This window comes from Myxocyprinus asiaticus, chromosome 27 (assembly GCF_019703515.2).
Source record: "Myxocyprinus asiaticus isolate MX2 ecotype Aquarium Trade chromosome 27, UBuf_Myxa_2, whole genome shotgun sequence".
NCBI lineage: Eukaryota > Metazoa > Chordata > Actinopteri > Cypriniformes > Catostomidae > Myxocyprinus > Myxocyprinus asiaticus.
The window spans coordinates 22,354,081-22,373,360 of record NC_059370.1 but is presented as its reverse complement, the minus strand read 5'-3'; the positions used below and the strand labels follow the sequence as shown (position 1 = coordinate 22,373,360).

Here is a 19,280-nt window from a genome sequence, read left to right as displayed (position 1 = left end):
ACTTAAATAATACAAGCAAAAACGGCCCATAGTGTCCGTGCCAGTTAAGAGGTTCTAGATAAGCTATTTCAAAGTAGTAAATAAACATCAATGGCTGACATGAACAGTCGTTATTTCTGCTCCGCTTCCTTGTGCACCTGATTATTTGGTCCTTTTTTTTTTACTCATTTTGCCCACATATGATACGGATCCGATTTTAATTTAATCGCGTAGCTCTAGTGCTCAATATATGGGTAGAGCAGCGCACAGTCGTCACGAGAGGGCGCACTTCCGACAAACAAACAAAAAAACTTGTGCCGCGCCTCTCTGTCATTTTGCGCTCTAGGCAACCGCCTATGTAACCTGTGGCACGGCCGGCCCTGAATGAGGAGGTCGAGGCATGGGAGCTGAACGCAGCAGCTTAGAGCACACATTGCATGGAAAGCATACACTATATAACACAGCATGTGATAGAGCGTCACCATGATGGATGCAAATGTTCAGTAGGTGGCGGTATGTGCTTATAACACCAACCCGCAATTAAACACAAAGAAGACGAAGAAGAAGAAGTACTCCACTTCCTGTTTCTGTGTGGAAGGCGGACGCTGGCTTCACATCGCTGCTGAACACGGTTCCAGACAAACATATAGCTGCTGCATATATAGAAACTCACCCCAAATCACACTTATGAGTTTGAGTAAAATTCAGAGGACATATACAGACCTGTTTCTGCTGCGATTTTTAATTTTTAAAGCGCTGTTTTGAGGTGTGAGATTTCTAACAGCTGATTGCTAGCTGGTGCTGTTGATACACAACGACCTGAAACAGCATCATCATCATCATCATCTCCGCTCGCTGCGGGTCACTCAGCGGGTCCACTGCTTCTTTATTGGACCATGATATCTCAACAACCGCTGTTAAGATCCACATAGGTCCTGGAAACCTCCTGTGAGTGTTAAGCTTCGCTTGGTGTAGATGTTATGTCCATTGTCTTGTGTATTTTGGTGACTTTACCTCTGCTTTACCCCCTTGATGAGCTATTGGTAATTTTTGTGGTTCTTTGACAACTTTGAATAGGGAAATTTGTTAGTGGGTTTTCTGAAGCAGTTGGATTGTGATAGTTTAGACGTATAACATGTACTGTTTTACATGCATGTAATTTGTAAGTGACCTCCAGCTCCTTTGTCAGATCATTAACTGATATATTTATTAATGTATTCTTTATTTAAGACTGAGTGAAGATTGTGTGTTTGTGTTGATGTCCTAGAGAAGAGGACCGGGAGGGGAGGAGTGAGTTTAGTACCTTTCTTGGGTGGATATCTCACTGCCCTGGACATGATGGGCCCATGGCGAAAGGTCACCAGGACTCAGAGTTTGGGGGGAGGAACATTCAGCTCGCTCGGACATGAGGAACCCAAAGATTATATCAATGAGCTCTCACATGAGGTGCTCTGCCACATATTCCGGTCAGTGCAGCATATGTGCATTCACAACCCACCACCCATTACCACTTTTATAAATGTTGGCATTTCACTGGTGAGTCATTGTAATAGGAGTAATGAGCACACTAATTCCAGATATTTCTTGCAGCGTTGTTATGGATTTACTCAAATTATAGAGACAAAATTATAATACATTGGTGCATCTCCCCACAGGTACTTGCCCATGCAGGACATAATGTGTATGGAGTGTCTGTCACGGAAACTGCGTGAGGCGGTGACTCTGTATTTGCGAGTGGTGAAGGTGGTGGACCTGTGTGCCAGCCGGTGGTGGGAGTACATGCCCTCAGGTAGGCAGAACCCATAATACTTCTGCTCTGTATGAAAGTTCACTGCTGAGATATGTTTCTGACTAAACCTGTTATTAATGTATTGTGAATAAATAGTCTGTCTAAGGGCTTTGTGGCAGGCCCTCATTTCTGAGTTTATATTAAAGTTGCACTTAGTAATTGTTTTGCTAATTGCTAAACTTTTAAATAGAAAAAAAATAGTGTGTGTGTGCGCGAAATCCGTAGGGTGTCCCTTTTGACATTTTAGCACTCAGAAAGGTGCTCACGAGTGCCTCCTTTGCACACCTGATGCGCCCTTCGGCTGAACCTGCATTGGTAATGAGCTCCACAGCGGTCTGCTACCCAACAGGTCCTGCTGCTGATCCTCTCGACCAATCACAGCAGACCTGAGTTTCAAGCTGGTGAAAAAACCATGGTGGTTGAGGCGATGTCAATTGTGATTAAATAATGATTTCAATAATTGTTTTTTTCTGATTGTCATCAACAAATCACTTGCTTCTGTATATAGTATCACTTAAGTCTGATTTATATAATTGGTTAAAAACAGAAATGGGATCACTCCTATTGAGTTTTTATTGAAAAGCTTTTCTTGAGGAAGTAAACCTTTTTTTAATTGTTGTTTCATTGCTTATTTATTTAAACAGCAACATTCAGTCAACTGGCAATATAATGTGTATACTTGCTAGGGATGTTAAGGTTTCAAGGTTTCACAATGTACCTCAGTTTTAAAGCGGACAGTTATCATACCATTAAAATCTTCTCATTGACGGTATTGCATGAATATAAAGATATATACAGTGCATCCGGAAAGTATTCACAGCACTTCACTTTTTCCACAATTTGTTATGTTACAGCCTTATTCCAAAATGGATTAAATTCATTATTTTCCTCAAAATTCTACAAACAATACCCCATAATGACAACGTGAAAGAAGTTTGTTTGAAATCTTTGCAAATTTATTAAAAATAAAAAACCAAAAAAATCACATGTACATAAGTATTCACAGCCTTTGCTCAATACTTTGTTGAAGCACCTTTGGCACCAATTACAGCCTCAAGTCTTTGAGTATGATGTTACAAGCTTGGCACACCTATTTTTGGGCAGTTTCCCCCATTCTTCTTTGCAGGACCTCTCAAGCTCTATCAGGTTGGATGGGGAGCATTGGTGCACAGCCATTTTCAGATCTCTCCAGAGATGTTCAATCAGGTTCAAGTCTGGGCTCTGGCTGGGCCACTCAAGGACATTAACAGAGTTGTCCTGTAGCCACTCCTTTGTTATCTTGGCTGTGTGCTTAGGGTCGTTGTCCTGTTGGAAGATGAACCTTCGCCCCAGTCTGAGGTCCAGAGCGCTCTGGAGCAGGTTTTCATCAAGGATGTCTCTGTACATTACTGCATTCATCTTTCCCTCGATCCTGACTAGTCTCCCAGTTCCTGCCGCTGAAAAACATCCCCACAGCATGATGCTGCCACCACCATGCTTCACTGTAGGGATGGTATTGGCCAGGTGATGAGCGGTGCCTGGTTTCCTCCAGGCATGACGCTTGCCATTCAGGCCAAAGAGTTCCATCTTTGTTTCTCATGGTCTGAGAGTCCTTCAGGTGCCTTTTGGCAAACTCCAGGTGGGCTGTCATGTGCCTTTTACTGAGGAGTGGCTTCTGTCTGGCCACTCTACCATACAGGGCTGATTGGTGGAGTGCTACAGAGATGGTTGTTCTTCTGGAAGTTTCTCCTCTCTCCACAGAGAAACACTGGAGCTCTGTCAGAGTGACCATCGGGTTCTTGGTCACCTCCCTGACTAAGGCCCTTCTCCCCCGATCGCTCAGTTTGGCCAGGCGGCCAGCTCTAGGAAGAGTCCTGGTGGTTCCAAACTTCTTCCATTTACGGATGATGGAGGCCACTGTGCTCATTGGGACCTTCAGTGCTGCAGACATTTTTCTGTACCCTTCCCCAGATCTGTGCCTCAATACAATCCTGTCTCGGAGGTCTACAGACAATTCCTTGGACTTCATGGCTTGGTTTGTGCTCTGACATGCACTGTTAACTGTGGGACCTTATATAGACAGGTGTGTGCCTTTCCAAATCATGTCCAATCAACTGAATTTACCACAGGTGGACTCCAATCAAGTTGTAGAAACATCTCAAGGATGATCAGTGGAAACAGGATGCGCCTGAGCTCAATTTTGAGTGTCATGGCAAAGGCTGTGAATACTTATGTACATGTGATTTCAAAGCAAAGATTTCAAACAAACTTCTTTCATGTTGTCATTATGGGGTATTGTTTGTAGAATTTTGAGGAAAATAATGAATTTAATCCATTTTGGAATAAGACTGTAACATAACAAAATGTGGAAAAAGTGAAGCGCTGTGAATACTTTCCGGATGCACTGTATATACAGTTTTTCTGAACTTTTCAAAAAATCCAAATTACTTTAATTAAGACAGAATCGACAACATTTACCCAGCATCAAATAAAATTGCAGAGATCAAATACATCTTTAAATTGTGCTGTCCTTATGTTACATTCAACTGTCACTCAATTTTAAAGATGACATGCAGGTGTCGCGAGCGCAGCGCATCACAAGCACATCAGAAGTGCAGCACGAGCGCATTGTAAAGACGTCAGATTCTGAATCATTATTTCCACCACCAAAGTGGTTGAAGTCCGCTGTCTGGGATTACTTTGTGTATGTTAAAGACCCACGAGGCACCATCGATGTTGATGGTTACCCAGTCTGTAAAGTTTGTCACAAAAAAATATCTGCTCAGGTGGGAAACACCTCAAACCTTAAGCACCATCTCCGTGAGCACCATCCCACGGAATTTGAGGAGATGAATGCAAGTGGAAATACAGTAAACAGGATAATAATTATAGCCCCTGTTTCATCAAAACATCAGATTCAGTGTAGTTTTACATGATTTGTAATGGCATAACTAAGTTATGTTTATGCTTTGTCACATTCACAATTGCAACAAACGGATTTAAGCACTCGTTCAACATTACGATGTGCCAACTGTTTTTTCATTTGCTTAAGTGCAGCACAACAGTAGGATGTGTTAGATATTACTAATAATCTCTTATCTGTAAAACATAGCACTAAATAGGGTTTACAAAGTGCATGGTTTTTGGTGTGCAGGAAACTGACACTGAAACTTTTGCAGAAAATAGACAGTATTGGACAAAATTCCAATAAATAAACTGCAAATTAATAATATATTTTCAGGAGGTATTGTTTAGAATTAAACTAAATCACAAATGCAACAAATTACTGAATGCATACAAATGCATATCTGAAGTGTTAACCTGGGCAATAATCATTACAGATTATTACAATTCAATTTCATAAATCATAAAATAACAATAACACATTTTTTTAGTTATAATCATCTGACTACTGTACGTTGCAGTTTGTTTTTGTTATTATTGTTTTACCTGTTTGTGATTTTTTTTTATTTTATTTTTATTTTTTTACCTTGGTGGATTAAGAGAGTGTCCTGATGTTCAAGATCAAAAGTTAAAGGATTAAAGTTGAAGAAATCCAATATAAAGTTCAAGAATTGGTTATAACTCAATTATTTCTCTGTGTGTTTATCAGACATATTTCATAACCAGATATTAAACTGTTAATACACCCCAATCAATGCACCTCAATACCGTGGTAATTTGTGTGACCGTTATCATACCATGAAAATATCATACCGTTACACCCCTAATACCTGCAGAAGTGTGGCTGTTTGTCAACATGGTGATTTTTGCGATCTACAGCAGTGTGAGACATGAGATACGTTCTCCTTTATATTTGACTGTGTTCTAAGCACCTGTCTGCAACCATCCAGATATCCAAGTCATGTTTATTTGTTCTCTAAATATTAAAAAAATTGCGTTTTGTTGTTGTTATATTTGCACTTAGTTTTTGTTGATTTGAGGTTTTTGATTAAATTGTCCAATGCTTTATTGTTAGTGTATTGCTTGGAATTATTTATATATATATATATATATATATATATATATATACCAAGTGATAGTTTAAATTGTGCACAAGAAAAACGTAATGTATAAAAATGCATCATCTGATGGAAGTCTCGAAGTCTGCCCTAAATGCACGCTTTTATAACACACGCATCCTCATGGACTGATGACTAGTACTTCATTGGTCTGCACTCGCTCAGGTCACCAAAGTCTGGACTCGGAGGAGGACTGCATGGGCTATGGTGCCATTTGGAACAGGGCCGAAGACTCTGTAAAAGCACATGTGGTGCTTGGTGCACATTCAAGAGAGCCACCGTACTGAGATCATATGACCAGTAAAAACCATCTCAGTAATCTCTTGTAATTGGTTAGAATAAATCAACCATTGCTGACTGCACATTTGACTTCAGTTGCAGAGAACTTCTGTTTATGTGAGGTGCTATTCCTGTTCCAATGTATGCCACTAGGTGTCAGCGCAACACAAAACGCACATTTTACTGAGTGCACCTTTAAGATTAAGAATTATAATCTTTAATTTGACATAGTAACATTCACTTACGCCTGTCCAGAATCTGCAGATGTCTGCCAAATTTGAACACCTGTCATTCAGAAAATTGCACAAATCCCTTCGACCTTCCAAGTTTGTGCATTAAATGTTTTGGATGTTTTCAGCTACCAATACGAGTGTAGTACTCTCAGCTCCGTTTAACACATTTTATCATATTTAAATAGTCACATTTTGCCACACATACAAAATCTAACATTTCCAACACAGAAAATGTTAAAGTGCACAAATTCTGTGAAGACCCTCTTTTCAAGTTATTTGTTTGGAATGATCAATGCGATATCTAGAAAGAAGGGTGGCCGATGGGCAATATAATGCAGATATTTACATAATATATTGTGTATACAGTACTGTACAAAAGTTTTAGGCACTTATGAAAATTGTTGCATAGTGAGGATGTCTTCAAAAATAACGCCATAAATAGTTTTCATTTGTCAATTAACATCATACAAAGTCCAGTAAACATAAAAAAGCTAAATCAATATTCGGTGTGACCACCTTTGACTTTAAAACAGCCCCATTCTCCTAGGTACATGTGGACACAATTTTTATTGGTTGTTGGCAGATAGGATGTTCCAAGCTTCTTGGAGAATTCGCCACAGTTCTTCTATCTATTTAGGCTGTCTCAATTGCTTCTGTCTCTTCATGACTCGATGTTCAGTGGGGGGCTCTGTGGGGGCAATGCCATCTCTTGCAGAGCGTCCTGTTCTTCTATTCTAATCTTTTCTATTTGCAAAAGTAATGTTTGGGAGTCTAAAATGTATTTTTCCTATTGACACACTAAAGCTGAAAATATAAGTAACCATCTTAAGACAATTGTTTTTGTGAAACATCTTAAGTGCCTAAAACTTTTGCACAGTACTGTATATCTAAATGTAATGGTGGTAAACGAGACTATAACACAGAATTGAAATGAAATAGATGTCGATGGAGTTTGGAATTGAGACAAGGGGGAACTAACACTTCTGTTAAACGACCAAGCTGGCAAGATTTTTTATTTCAAATTGGCCAGTTTGGGCTGTCATATATATATATATATATATATATAAATGTAGCAAACCTTTCTTCAAAGATAGTTTTTTTTTTAATAGCTGTCCAAACGTGCATGAAGCAATGAATAGTGGTCTTAAAGCTTTGAAATTGTAAAGCCATGTAATATAATACATTATTTGAACCGGTGTGTGTAACTTAGGTTTCACAGACTCCAGTTTCCTCATGCTGATGAAGAAGATGCCTGATTTGGAGCAGCTGTATGGTCTTCATCCACGTTACCTAGAGAGAAGGAGGGTCAGAGGTTACGAGGCTTACAGTATTCCTGGTGTTTTGGAGGCTCTACAGGCCTGTCCCAACCTTATTGTGAGTCCATGATATTCCAAGTTAGTGATATCTGTCATTTTAGTTTATGGAAACCTTTATGTCTTCACACATGGACACATTCACTAATAATTGTGTACAAGTGTTCTTAATTATTTGAACAGAAAAGGTTAGTGCCCAAAATTTCCACCAGTGTACACACACACACACACATTTGTTCTTACCTTTGATACTTTAAAATAAGACTTATTGTACTGTATTCAAGTGTGATAAAAAAGTGCAAATGTAGTATTTAATTTCTAATAATAATAAAAACATTTCAGCCTTTCGCATTTCATGTTTCAAAGGCCAAGAGCAAACAGTGTTGTTGTTTTTGTTTTGTTTGTTTTTTCATATATTTTTTAAGTGGTTTTAATTTAAATATTAATAGGAACTTTTTGATGGATAATTTCTATGTGAAAACATTCACCCACGTGTTAAGCACAATCATGTGCGAATACACAGTTGGGTCATTCTGCTTCATCCAGAGGTCCCTGACTCAATTTAGTTTTTGAGAATTTTTTTTTTTTACTATTGAAAGAAATGCATACATTTTGATCAAAGCCAAAATATTAAATGGCATACATCAATATTTGCGAAAGAAAATGAAAAAAGATGCTGCTTTTATTTTTAGTTATTTTTTTACCTGTAACTTTGCTTCACAATAATAGGCATTTACCAGTAATGGCATTTAAAATTTTGGCTTTCATTATCAATTTTATTGTTCTTTCTTTAGAAAAGTATTTCAGCTGAGGAAGTTTCTTAAATGTGGTTGATTTCACATGGATTAAACCTGTTATTGAATCCACTGTGAGCCATACATCATCTGTCTCTTCTACAATGTGTGTGCTTACAGGGTGTGGAGACATCACATCTGGAGCTGGTGGAGGCGATATGGAACTACATGCCTCAGGTCCATATTCTGGGCAAGTTCAGAAACCGAAATGGGGCTTTTCCTATCCCATCTGAGAACAAACTCACCATTCCAGTTGCAGCTAAAATCCAGACTCTGCATCTTGTCGGTGGGTTTTAAATCATCTCCAGGGTACAAAACTTTTCACGTCTCGTCACATAACTTTCTGCATTATCTTTCCTGCAGGTGTAAACGTGCCAGAGATCCCCTGTCTGTCCATGCTCCGGCATCTGTACCTGAAATGGGTGCGCCTCACTAAGCCTCAGCCTTTCAAAGACTTTCTCTGTGTGAACTTGCGTACGTTCGTCATGAGGAACTGCGCCGGTCCCACCAATTCTCTGAAGTATGTGCCTCTCGTCACTGGTCTGGCCTCCGCCCGCAACCTAGAGCAGCTGGAGCTGGTGCGTGTGCCCTTCTTAGGGGGACTGATTCAGCATGTGGTGGAGGATAGCTGGAGGTCAGGTAAGAACAACATCATATCAGCTCCTTATGAGATATATTTAAATTACAATGAAGTGTGAAAGGAGTAGATGTTGCTGTTCAATATTATCTAACCAATTTAATAAAAGCATACTGGACTATGAAAGCAGTTTTGTCTTGTTCTACTTATTTTGCATTTCTATTTGTAATTCTTCATTTTAAAATTTTGTGCGTAGTAAAGGAAGTATGAGGTCTATTTTAGTGATTTTCGCTAATGTATATGCCTTCTAGGGGGGTTTCGTAATTTGCACACAATTGTATTTGGTGCCTGTAAGAATGCACTTGAAGTCGACCTGGGCTACCTCATCATTACTGCTGCTCGCAGGTAAATGGATACAACTTATTCAGTGCATGTTAGATATACACTGTAGCGACAATAGAATTATAGATACTGACAGAATTGGCTCTGATTGTCCAGGTTGCATGAAGTTCGAATCCAGCCTTCCTTAACCAAAGATGGGGTGTTTTCCGCACTGAAGATGGCTGAACTGGAGTTCCCCCAGTTTGAGACTTTGCACCTTGGATATGTTGATGAGTTCTTATTGCAGTGTAAGTCTATTCTTTATAATGTTTATGATCACATCATGTTACCGTCAAGAGCTTGAATAGCATCATTTGCGAGACTGAATGCAGATGTTATGGAAAACAGAATGGATCTACACGTTTCAAAGTGTGACCTTTAACTTATTATTTAATTTGATATAGTTTGACTTTTTTATGTAAATGCAATATCAATTTTTAACATTTTAATTGCTTTTGTGTAAGTATCTATCTATATATATATATATATATATATATATATATATATATATATATATATATATATATATAATTTCCTCAAGTGAATGCATCTTCTAACAAAATGGACTGCAGCCCAGAAGCACCTCATGGTCATAAGAATCTATCAAGATGCTCAACATAAAATAGTCAATGTTAAAAGGATAGTTCACCCATCATCGATTCACCCTCATGACATCCCAGATGTGTATGACTTTCTTTCTTCACCAGAACACATTTGAAGAAAATTAGAAAAATATCTCAGCTCATAAGGTCCTTAAAATGCAAGTGGATGATGGTCTGATTTTTGAAGCTCCAAAATTCACAGACAGTCAGCATAAACGTCATCCAAACAACTCCAGTGGTTAAATGAATGTCTTATAAAGTGATACACTTTGCAAAAAAGATCAATATTTAAGTACTTTTTTAACTATAAATTGTTGTTTCCAGTCAGCAGCAGTATGCGCGTTCACGTCACGAGAGCTCTGAGTTCACGCGGTCTCTCATGACATATTCGCATTGGCATGTTATGGATGTAATCTCACGTTTTTGTCTCAGTTGAGACATCCAGGATAAGCGCACAAACGCACCATTGTGAGTAAACAAACAGATACAAATGCAGAACTAAACCAAAACCAACGAAGCTTCTGTACAGCGTTCCTCCTCAGTTGTAAATAGCTCTGCTCTTCCGTGTGTGTCGCAAATGCCTCAGTTCTCGTGTCAACATGCCAACGCGATTAGGTCACACGCGCATACTGCTGCTGACCGGAAGTGATGATTTATAGTTAAAAAGGACTTGGATGTTGACCTTTTTCGCACCAAAAGCAATCGTGTCACTTTAGAAGACATTAACAACTGGAGTCGTATCGATGACATTTATGCAAACTGTCAGTGATTTTTGGCACTTCAAAGGTCAGTCACCGCCCACATGCATTTTAAGGACATACTGAGCTAAGATATTTTTCTATTTTTCTTCAAATGTGTTCTGGTGAAGAAAGTAAGTCATACACACCTGGGATGGCATGAGGGTGAGTAAATAATGAGTGAGATTTCACCACTTGGATTCAAACCTTAGGTTGCATTTATGGGCCACAATTCTGCCATTGGTGTTTACAGAAACATGCATTATTTTGCACAGGTAAAATGAGCCATGCCGAGTTAGTGAAATATGGTCTTGCTGATGTGATTGAGAATCCAGGAATCATCACAGACATTGGAATGAAGGCTGTTAATGAGGTGTTTACCTCCATCAAGTATCTGGTTATTTATAACTGTCCACATCTTCACAACCCACACAACTGGATCACAGGTAATAATATTTACAGTCAGTTCTTTATTTCTTGAGCTCATGATGATACTCCGTTCAGGTGCCTTGTGGAATATTTTGTTTCAGTTTTACCTTTTCAATCAACAATATCAGGAATGCCATAGGTATTTGGTGATTGTTTTTAATCATACGTCAATATCCTTTTATACATTGATTGTTGATTCACTAATTAACTGTTCTTTGTTTTAGATCACTCACGCTGGACTCGATTGGTGGACCTCACTCTGGTGCGCTGCCATGCTATCAAGCTGGAGTCTTTCAGTCAGTTCATCGAGATGCTTCCCAGCCTGGAATTCATCTCACTGGACCAGATGTTTCGTGAGCCTCCTAAGGTGAGCATGGCACTGACTACCCATGGAAAAAAGAAAAACAAATCCTTACCAGTTGACGGTGATATACATTACCTTACTATACATCATAATTTAGATTTTCATTACCATTTGTGGCCTCTGTCAAAATCTGTCTTCTGTCAAATTATCATTTGTTATAGTAAGAATCTTCTGCTATTCACAATATGTTAACTGTTGGACTTAAAAATCTGTATACATGAAAGTGAGTTTGACTCCATAGATTGTTAGACTTAAATGTTGTAAGACATGTTAATGTAATTTGATTACCACAGGGGTGCGCGCGTGTAGGACTCAGTGCAGGCACAGGTATCGGTGTATCATCTGCCCTGGTCAGCAATCAGAATTCCAACAATGATAATGACAACAATAACAACAACAATCACCAGAACAATAACGATGCAAACGTTCCACCAAATAATAACGGCAATCAGGCAGAAGACGTTCCTCAACAACATAACCGAGGTGCAGAGGGTGCGTATATCACCATCTCAAATTAACTGTCTGTTGTGTGGTGCTTATCTGGCACTGAAAGTTTTGGATTTTTTAATTGAATGTGCTGACTTCATTCAGGGATCCCTGATGTGGAGGGCATGGTGGCAGAAAACCTGGAGCCTGAGCCTGTTCTTGTGTCTGCCAGTCCAGCAGAAGACACCCAAGGTTGCAGACAGACTACTAATCCTTCACAAAAGCAGGATGAGGAACAAGCAGGTCTGATAAAAATACTGTGAATAATATGACAATCTCAGATGTATGCTTTCAGTGATCATCTATTAAGCGTGAAGTTTGTTTATTGGATGTTAAAATACTATGTGTATATATATATATATATATATATATATATATATATACACACACACTCACTCACCGGCCACTTTATTATGTACACCTGTACATCCACTTATTCATGCGATTATCTAATCAGCTAATCTTGTGGCAGCAGAATAATGTATAAAATCATGCAGATATGGGTCAGGAGCTTCAGTTAATTTTCACATCAACCATCAGAATGGGGAAAAAATGCGATCTCAGTGATTTCGACCATTGCATAATTGTTGGTACCAGACAGGCTGGTTTGAGTATTTTTGTAACTGCTAATCTCCTGGGATTTTCACACACAACAGTCTCTAGAGTGTATAGAGAATGGTGCAAAAAACATCCAACGAGTGGCAGTTCTGTGGGTGAAAATGGCTTGTTAATGACAGAGGTCAGAGGAGAATGGCCAGACTGGTCCAAGCTGACAGGAAGGTGACAATAAGCCAAATAAACACGAGTTACAACAGTGCTAAGCAGAAAAGCATTTCTGAACGTACAACACATTGAACATTGAGGCGGATGGGGCTACAGCTGCGGAAGACCTTTCCGGTAACCAAAATTGTCAGCTAAGAACAGGAAACTGAGGCTGCAGTGGGCACAGGCTCACCAAAACTGGACTGTAGATGATTGGAAAAACGTCGCCTGGTCTGACAAATGTGGATTTCTGCTGAGGTACACAAATGGTAGGCCCACTGCTGCCTCTGTTTTCTATTCTTGGCTGACAGAAGTGGAACCCAACATGGTCTTCTGCTGTTGTAGCCCATCCGCCTCAAGGTTCAATGTGTTGTGCATTCTGAGATGCTATTCTTCTCACCACAATTGTACAGACGGGTTATCTGAGTTAACGGATCCTTTCTGTCAGCTCGAACCAGTCTGGCCATTCTCTGTTGACCCCTCATCAACAAGGGGTTTTCGTCCACAGAACTGCCACACACTGGTTGTTTTTTCTGTGTGCCACAGAACGAATGAGAGGCTCTGTCCTGCTCTGTCATCTCCTTCACACACAAACGCAGTGCACACTACTAATGCTTTTTCATGCAGTGTGCCCAATAGTATCCATCTGCAGAGCCGCAGAGCAGTGTGTTTAGTGTATAATCGGCTGTTAACTCTCAAATGACCGTTTTCACCGTTGCAGCTCGGAGATTTCATCTCGCGAGTCGTGGGAAGCTTGATATAACAAACCCTTCACAAACAGGAAATAAAAGTCCCGCTGAAATAAGAGCTCTCTTCGACCGGATGCATGAAATTGAAGAAAAACATTACTACTGTATAGGGCTGCCCCTGACCAAAGAGTTTCCTAGTTGACTAGTAGGAGTTAATTTAAGCCATTAGTCGACTAGTTGCACGTTTATGATATTAATTTAATTACTTGTATATATTTTTTGGGGGGCATCAGAAAATGGTTTGAGTTCCAGTGCTGAGAAAGAATGTTATAATTGACATTGCTAACGCTGTTCTACATTACAGAGAAATACTAAACTTATTTTTTTGCAAGAACTGTATCGTCTGTGAGTGCTGCAAATGACCTCAGACATCTCAGCTCAGGAGGTATTTTGAGTTCATTTCGCTTTATTTCCACAGAGCAGTTTATTGTGACCACAACTCTGCAGCCTATAGCCTACATCTGTGATTAAAACATAAAATAATACAAAAACACGTTCACCTCGAACCATGATTTATATTTCAGTGATTATTATCATCATTATAATTATTATTTGTACATTTATAATTGTTTTTATGTCTTCATTTGTGCAAGTAATTTTCCGTCATGATGTTAAGACGGATTCTTGCCTGACGGTAAATGGAAAGGTGTATATATACAGTTGTGCTCAAAAGTTTGCATACCCTTGGAGAATTGGTAATATATGTATTATTTTTAAAGAACATGAGTGAGCAGGCAAAACACATTTATTTCTTATGGGATTCATATTCAACTGTAAGTTAAAACAGAATGGCACAATCATAAAACAAAACATGGCAAAGAAAAAAATGAAATGACCCCTGTTCAAAAGTCTTCATACCCTTAGTTCTTAATACTGTGTATTGCCCCCTTTAGCATCAATGACAGCGTGCAGTCTTTTGTAATAGTTGTCTATGAGGCTCCAAATTCTTGCAGGTGGTATAGCTGCCCATTGGTCTTGGCAAAATGCCTCCAGGTCATGCAAAGTCTTTGGTCGTCTTGCATGAACCGCACTTTGAGATCTCCCCAGAGTGGCTCGATGATATTAAGGTCAGGAGACTATGATGGCCACTCCAGAACCTTCACCTTTTTCTGCTGTAACCACTGGAGGGTCAACTTGGCCTTGTGCTTAGGGTCATTGTCGTGCTGGAAAGTCCAAGAGTGTCCCATGCGCAGCTTTCATGCAGAAGAATGCAAATTGTGTGCCAGTATTTTCTGATAACATGCTGCATTCATCTTGCCATCAGTTTTCACAAGATTCCCCGTGCCTTTAGACACACACCCCCACAACATCAGTGAGCCACCACCATGCTTCACAGTGGGGCTGGTATTCTTTTCACTATAGGCCTTGTTGACCCCTCTCCAAACATAGTGCTTATGGTTGTGACCATAAAGCTCTGTTTTGGTCTCGTCACTCCAAATTACAATGTGCCAGAAGCTGTGAGGCGTGTCAAGGTGTTGTCGGGCATATTGTATCTGGGCTTTTTTGTGGCATTGGCGCAGTAAAGGCTTCTTTCTGGCAACTCGACCATGCAGCTAATTTTTGTTCAGGTATCGTCGTGTTGTGCTCCTTGAAACAACCACACCAGCTTTTTCCAAGCAGCCTGTATTTCTCCCGAGGTTACCTGTGGGTTTTTCTTTGTATCCTGAACAAATCGTCTGGCAGTTGTGGCAGAAATCTTTCTTGGTCTACCTGACCTTGGCCTGGTATCAAGAGATCCCCGAAATTTCCACTTCTTAATAAGTGATTGAACAGTAATGACTGGCATTTTCAAGGCTTTGGATATCTTTTTATATCCTTTTCCATTTTTATAAAGTTCCATTACCTTGTTACGCAGGTCTTTTGACAGTTCATTTCTGCTCCCCATGGCTCAGTATCTAGCCTGCTCAGTGCATCCACATGAGAGCTAACAAACTCATTGACTATTTATACACAGACACTAATTGCAATTTAAAAAGCCACAGGTGTGGGAAATTAACCTTTAATTGCCATTTAAACCTGTGTGTGTCACCTTGTGTGTCTGTAACCAGGCCAAACATTCAAGGGTTTGTAAACTTTTGATCAGGGCTGATTTCTGTTATCATTATGATTTAAAAAGGAGCCAAACAACTATGTGATGATAAATGGCTTCATATGATCACTATCCTTAAATAAAAGACAGTTTTTTTGCATGATCAGTCATATTTTCAAAATCGTGACTGATTTGAAGTATTTGGGCATATTTTGAAATATTTCACAATTTCTGCCAGGGTATGCAAATTTTTGAGCACAACTGTATATATTATTCTTTTATCACTTCATTATTTTAATTGCTTTTTCGTTCGTTTGGAGTGCAATTTGAATTTAGAAATGTATTTGATTTAAGTTTTTCATTTATTTAATTTTCAATGCAAAATCACTAAAGCAAGAATATTCACCGATCCCTCAGCCCAGGGGTTGCCGATGTAATTGGATATTGCTATATATATATATATATGTATCTCATGAAGGAGGGAACTAAACAAATTTATTCACACACATGATGTATTTTCCCTGATAACGAAATACCCAACCGGTAGAGAATGCACAGATAATGTAGGTTCTTTGCCAGAGACAAATAGTTGTAAATGGCACACATTTTAATTGCACTTATTTTTTAGTAGTTTTCTTAGTTTCATTTGAATTTTTAGTTAAAATCAATAAAAAATAAAGTTCTAAGTTTGAAATCGAGGTGTCTTTTGCTTTATTGTGTAGGCTTAACCCAAACCGTGCTTAATGAAAATTACCCCATAGTACCACCTAGCGTCCAACCAGTGTTAATACCGGTGTTCGTCGTTTTTGTGGAGTTTTTTTTCTGCGACCGACCAACCAATCAAAACTTGGTCGACCAAGACTCTTCTCATTGACTAACCTTTGGTCGAATATCAGGGGGCGGCCCTACTACTGTATAAAAGTATAATATTCAAAGTAGTCGCAATAATAGTCATAATAACAATAATATAATATTAAATGGTAATATTATTAATATTATTATCTGTAAGCAATATCACAAAAGCAAATGCACTGAATATCAGCATGTTGTGATTCAGCCATGGCAGCCTTTTGCCTCAGGTAATCAGATTGTTTTCATTTTAATGTTGTCATTAATAATGGAAAGCTCTGTTCTGCATCTTTTGTTTTTTGCCAAACATAATATATATAGTATTATTGTTGAAATATTATTGGCCCTATATTGTTGAAAATGATTATATTTTCATTAGATTAAAGCTGTACAGTATGCATTTGATTAAACACAATTTGATCATAACATTTAATTAAAACATTAAACATGGAATCCAGAAAAATAAAAAAAAGAAAAGGCATAATTTGTAGAGCCCGACTGATATGGGATTTTTGAGATGATAACGATTTTTGAGGGGGGAAATTCACAGATTACCGATATTGGCCGATATAGTTACTTTTTGAGCTGGAATGAAAACGGACCTTTTCTATGTGGATTGTACACCGATTTTGCACCAATATGACTATGCAAAGGTACTCAGAAGGCTGCTTTCTTAAATATTTTTATCAAAGAATATTTGACATTATTATTATAATACACTGTCAACAAATTCTAGAAATGAACACTGAGAAAATAAATAAAAATACAATAAATAGCTAAATAAACATCAGTACTGTTTAGTATCAGTCAGATGCTGACTATCTTAATACTGCTAGTCAATTATGGGCAGGTTGTAAAACAAGAAGCATTTACACCTTCCGAGTCAAGAGATAAACAGTGGCAGAGTTGTTACACCATATTCTGCTATACAAGTTCAGGGGAAACTTTCAACGGTGGAAAATCTGACTTTTAAATATTACATTTTGTAAATGCAATGACAGTTGAAGGGGGTACCAAACTGCGAATCATGAACAAAACAGTTTGGTGAATACATGTTTACACATTAGCTTCCACTCAGCTGACAAAAATTAAAGTAGCTACGTGATTAGCTAGCTACAAGGAGAGTAAAAGATGGATGTTATTTACTTTCCAGCATTGCATCTCACCAACTAGGTAACAACGTAGCATGAAATCAACACTCAACAGACAATCCACCACTGCACCGTTGTCTGCTGAGCTGCAAAAAGATGCTCTGATGCTTACCTTTCAATCAGCTATGTTACTGACTGCACTGACAAACTATAGCTGGCTAGCATATCAAACAGATGTAATAAACATGAGTGGCATGGTTGTCAGGGACAGGGTTAATGTTATATTAGTTATATTGAAAAGGGAAAATGATGGGGTCATTGTTTATTAACTTTCCAGTATGTATTTCACAAACTAGTTAACAACTTACCGAGAAGACACCGCTTAACTCCGCACCTCAGCAGAACCACCATCAGCTCAGCTCTGTAAACAATGGAGTCGGAGCATGCTCTGCTGGACAAACTATGTTATGCCACCAATTCTAAATCACCCCAACCATTGTTTTCTGCATTATATATTCTGAAAAAAAGTTTTCATATCTGCGCATATCGGAATAAATATACGGCGATACGATATATCTGTGAAAGGCTAATATCGGGCGACCAATAAATCGGTCAGGCACTAATAATTTGTATCTATAAGATTTTATGCAGTTCTTTTAGTCAAGTAATTTTATGTGTAATTTCATCAAAAATCTGAGCTTTTTTTAATTTATTTTTTTATTTGTTGCCTAAGTATTGAGTAAGTATTGATACCGAGGTAACAGGGCTGGTATTGTACCGAAGCCAAAATTTTGGTATCGGAGCAACCCTATTACTCTGCTGCCAGTGGCTGATTAGATAATCGCATGAATAAGTAGATGAACAGGTATACCTAAGAAAGTGGCTGGTGAATGTATACTGTGTATGTGTGTGTGTGTGTGTGTGTGTGTGTGTGTGTATATGTGTATATATATATATATATATATATATATATTTATACCAGCTTAATGTGTAGAGATGACTATAAGTAAGCAATTTGTAGGTTGATTCCCGTGAAAAGTGTAAGCTGTTTGTTTGAGCATTCTAACCAGCCTGAGATAGCAACATTATCTCAACCAATGGCATGAGTTTGGGTCGGGACTATCTTTTTGGTTGACCAGTGGAAAGAGTGTTCTGGAAACCTATTTGACTATTTTTTGCACATTCCGTTTGGTGATATTAGTGACACAGAAATTACACATTCCACCTTTTACTTTTTCACTTTTTTTATTTTGTCAACCAGGGCCTAGTGGAGTTCAGACTGCTGTGAAGAAGCAGTCAGTGGTTGTGTCGGATTCAGACAGTGAGGACGAGTACAGTCCAGTCAGGACAAAGGGAGCCACATGCTCTCAAAGCCAATACACTGAGACAGAAGCCCAGAAGAAGAGCAGCACAGCTGTCACTCCAAATGGTAGTTAACATTCAAAACATTCACACCACCACTGCATCGGATCATAGTATTATTACCTGTGATCCAGTTGTGTGGGTTTCAGAGATGTGCACAAGTCTGTCATCTGAAGTCAGAGTCAAGTGTGAAGTCTTAGTTTTGTCAAGAGTTCAAGTTGAGTCTCAAGTCACTTAAAGTTACATATTTCATGCTTTTAAAAAAGTAAATGCTCTTTTTAAAAATTACATCATATAGGCAATGATCTTTGGAAAATCTGGAAAACTAATAGGGTTCTACCTGAACTTGTAAAATTGTATTGTATTTTATTTATTATATTTTATTTTATGATGTCACAGCCTTACTTAAACTTAACCTGAACTGTTTTTTGTAATAAAGGTGCCACAGTTTTTCTCACAGTCAGTTCAACAAGG

At 38.6% G+C, this 19,280-nt stretch overlaps 1 protein-coding gene across 1 annotated transcript in view; it reads left to right on the top strand.

The window, feature by feature from the left end:
• The first annotated feature begins 524 nt into the window (after nt 1-524).
• LOC127418252 (F-box only protein 38-like) overlaps nt 525-19,280 on the top strand; it is a 31,880-nt gene continuing 13,124 nt past the window's right edge. The window contains exons 1-13 of the mRNA XM_051658727.1: nt 525-927; nt 1,247-1,445; nt 1,635-1,768; nt 7,492-7,655; nt 8,509-8,674; nt 8,752-9,027; nt 9,277-9,370; nt 9,464-9,594; nt 10,961-11,131; nt 11,339-11,481; nt 11,772-11,970; nt 12,070-12,207; nt 18,706-18,873. Of these exons, the coding sequence (XP_051514687.1) occupies nt 1,315-1,445; nt 1,635-1,768; nt 7,492-7,655; nt 8,509-8,674; nt 8,752-9,027; nt 9,277-9,370; nt 9,464-9,594; nt 10,961-11,131; nt 11,339-11,481; nt 11,772-11,970; nt 12,070-12,207; nt 18,706-18,873 (1,915 nt within the window). The 5' untranslated portion in view covers nt 525-927; nt 1,247-1,314. The remainder of the gene's footprint in view (nt 928-1,246; nt 1,446-1,634; nt 1,769-7,491; nt 7,656-8,508; nt 8,675-8,751; nt 9,028-9,276; nt 9,371-9,463; nt 9,595-10,960; nt 11,132-11,338; nt 11,482-11,771; nt 11,971-12,069; nt 12,208-18,705; nt 18,874-19,280) is intronic.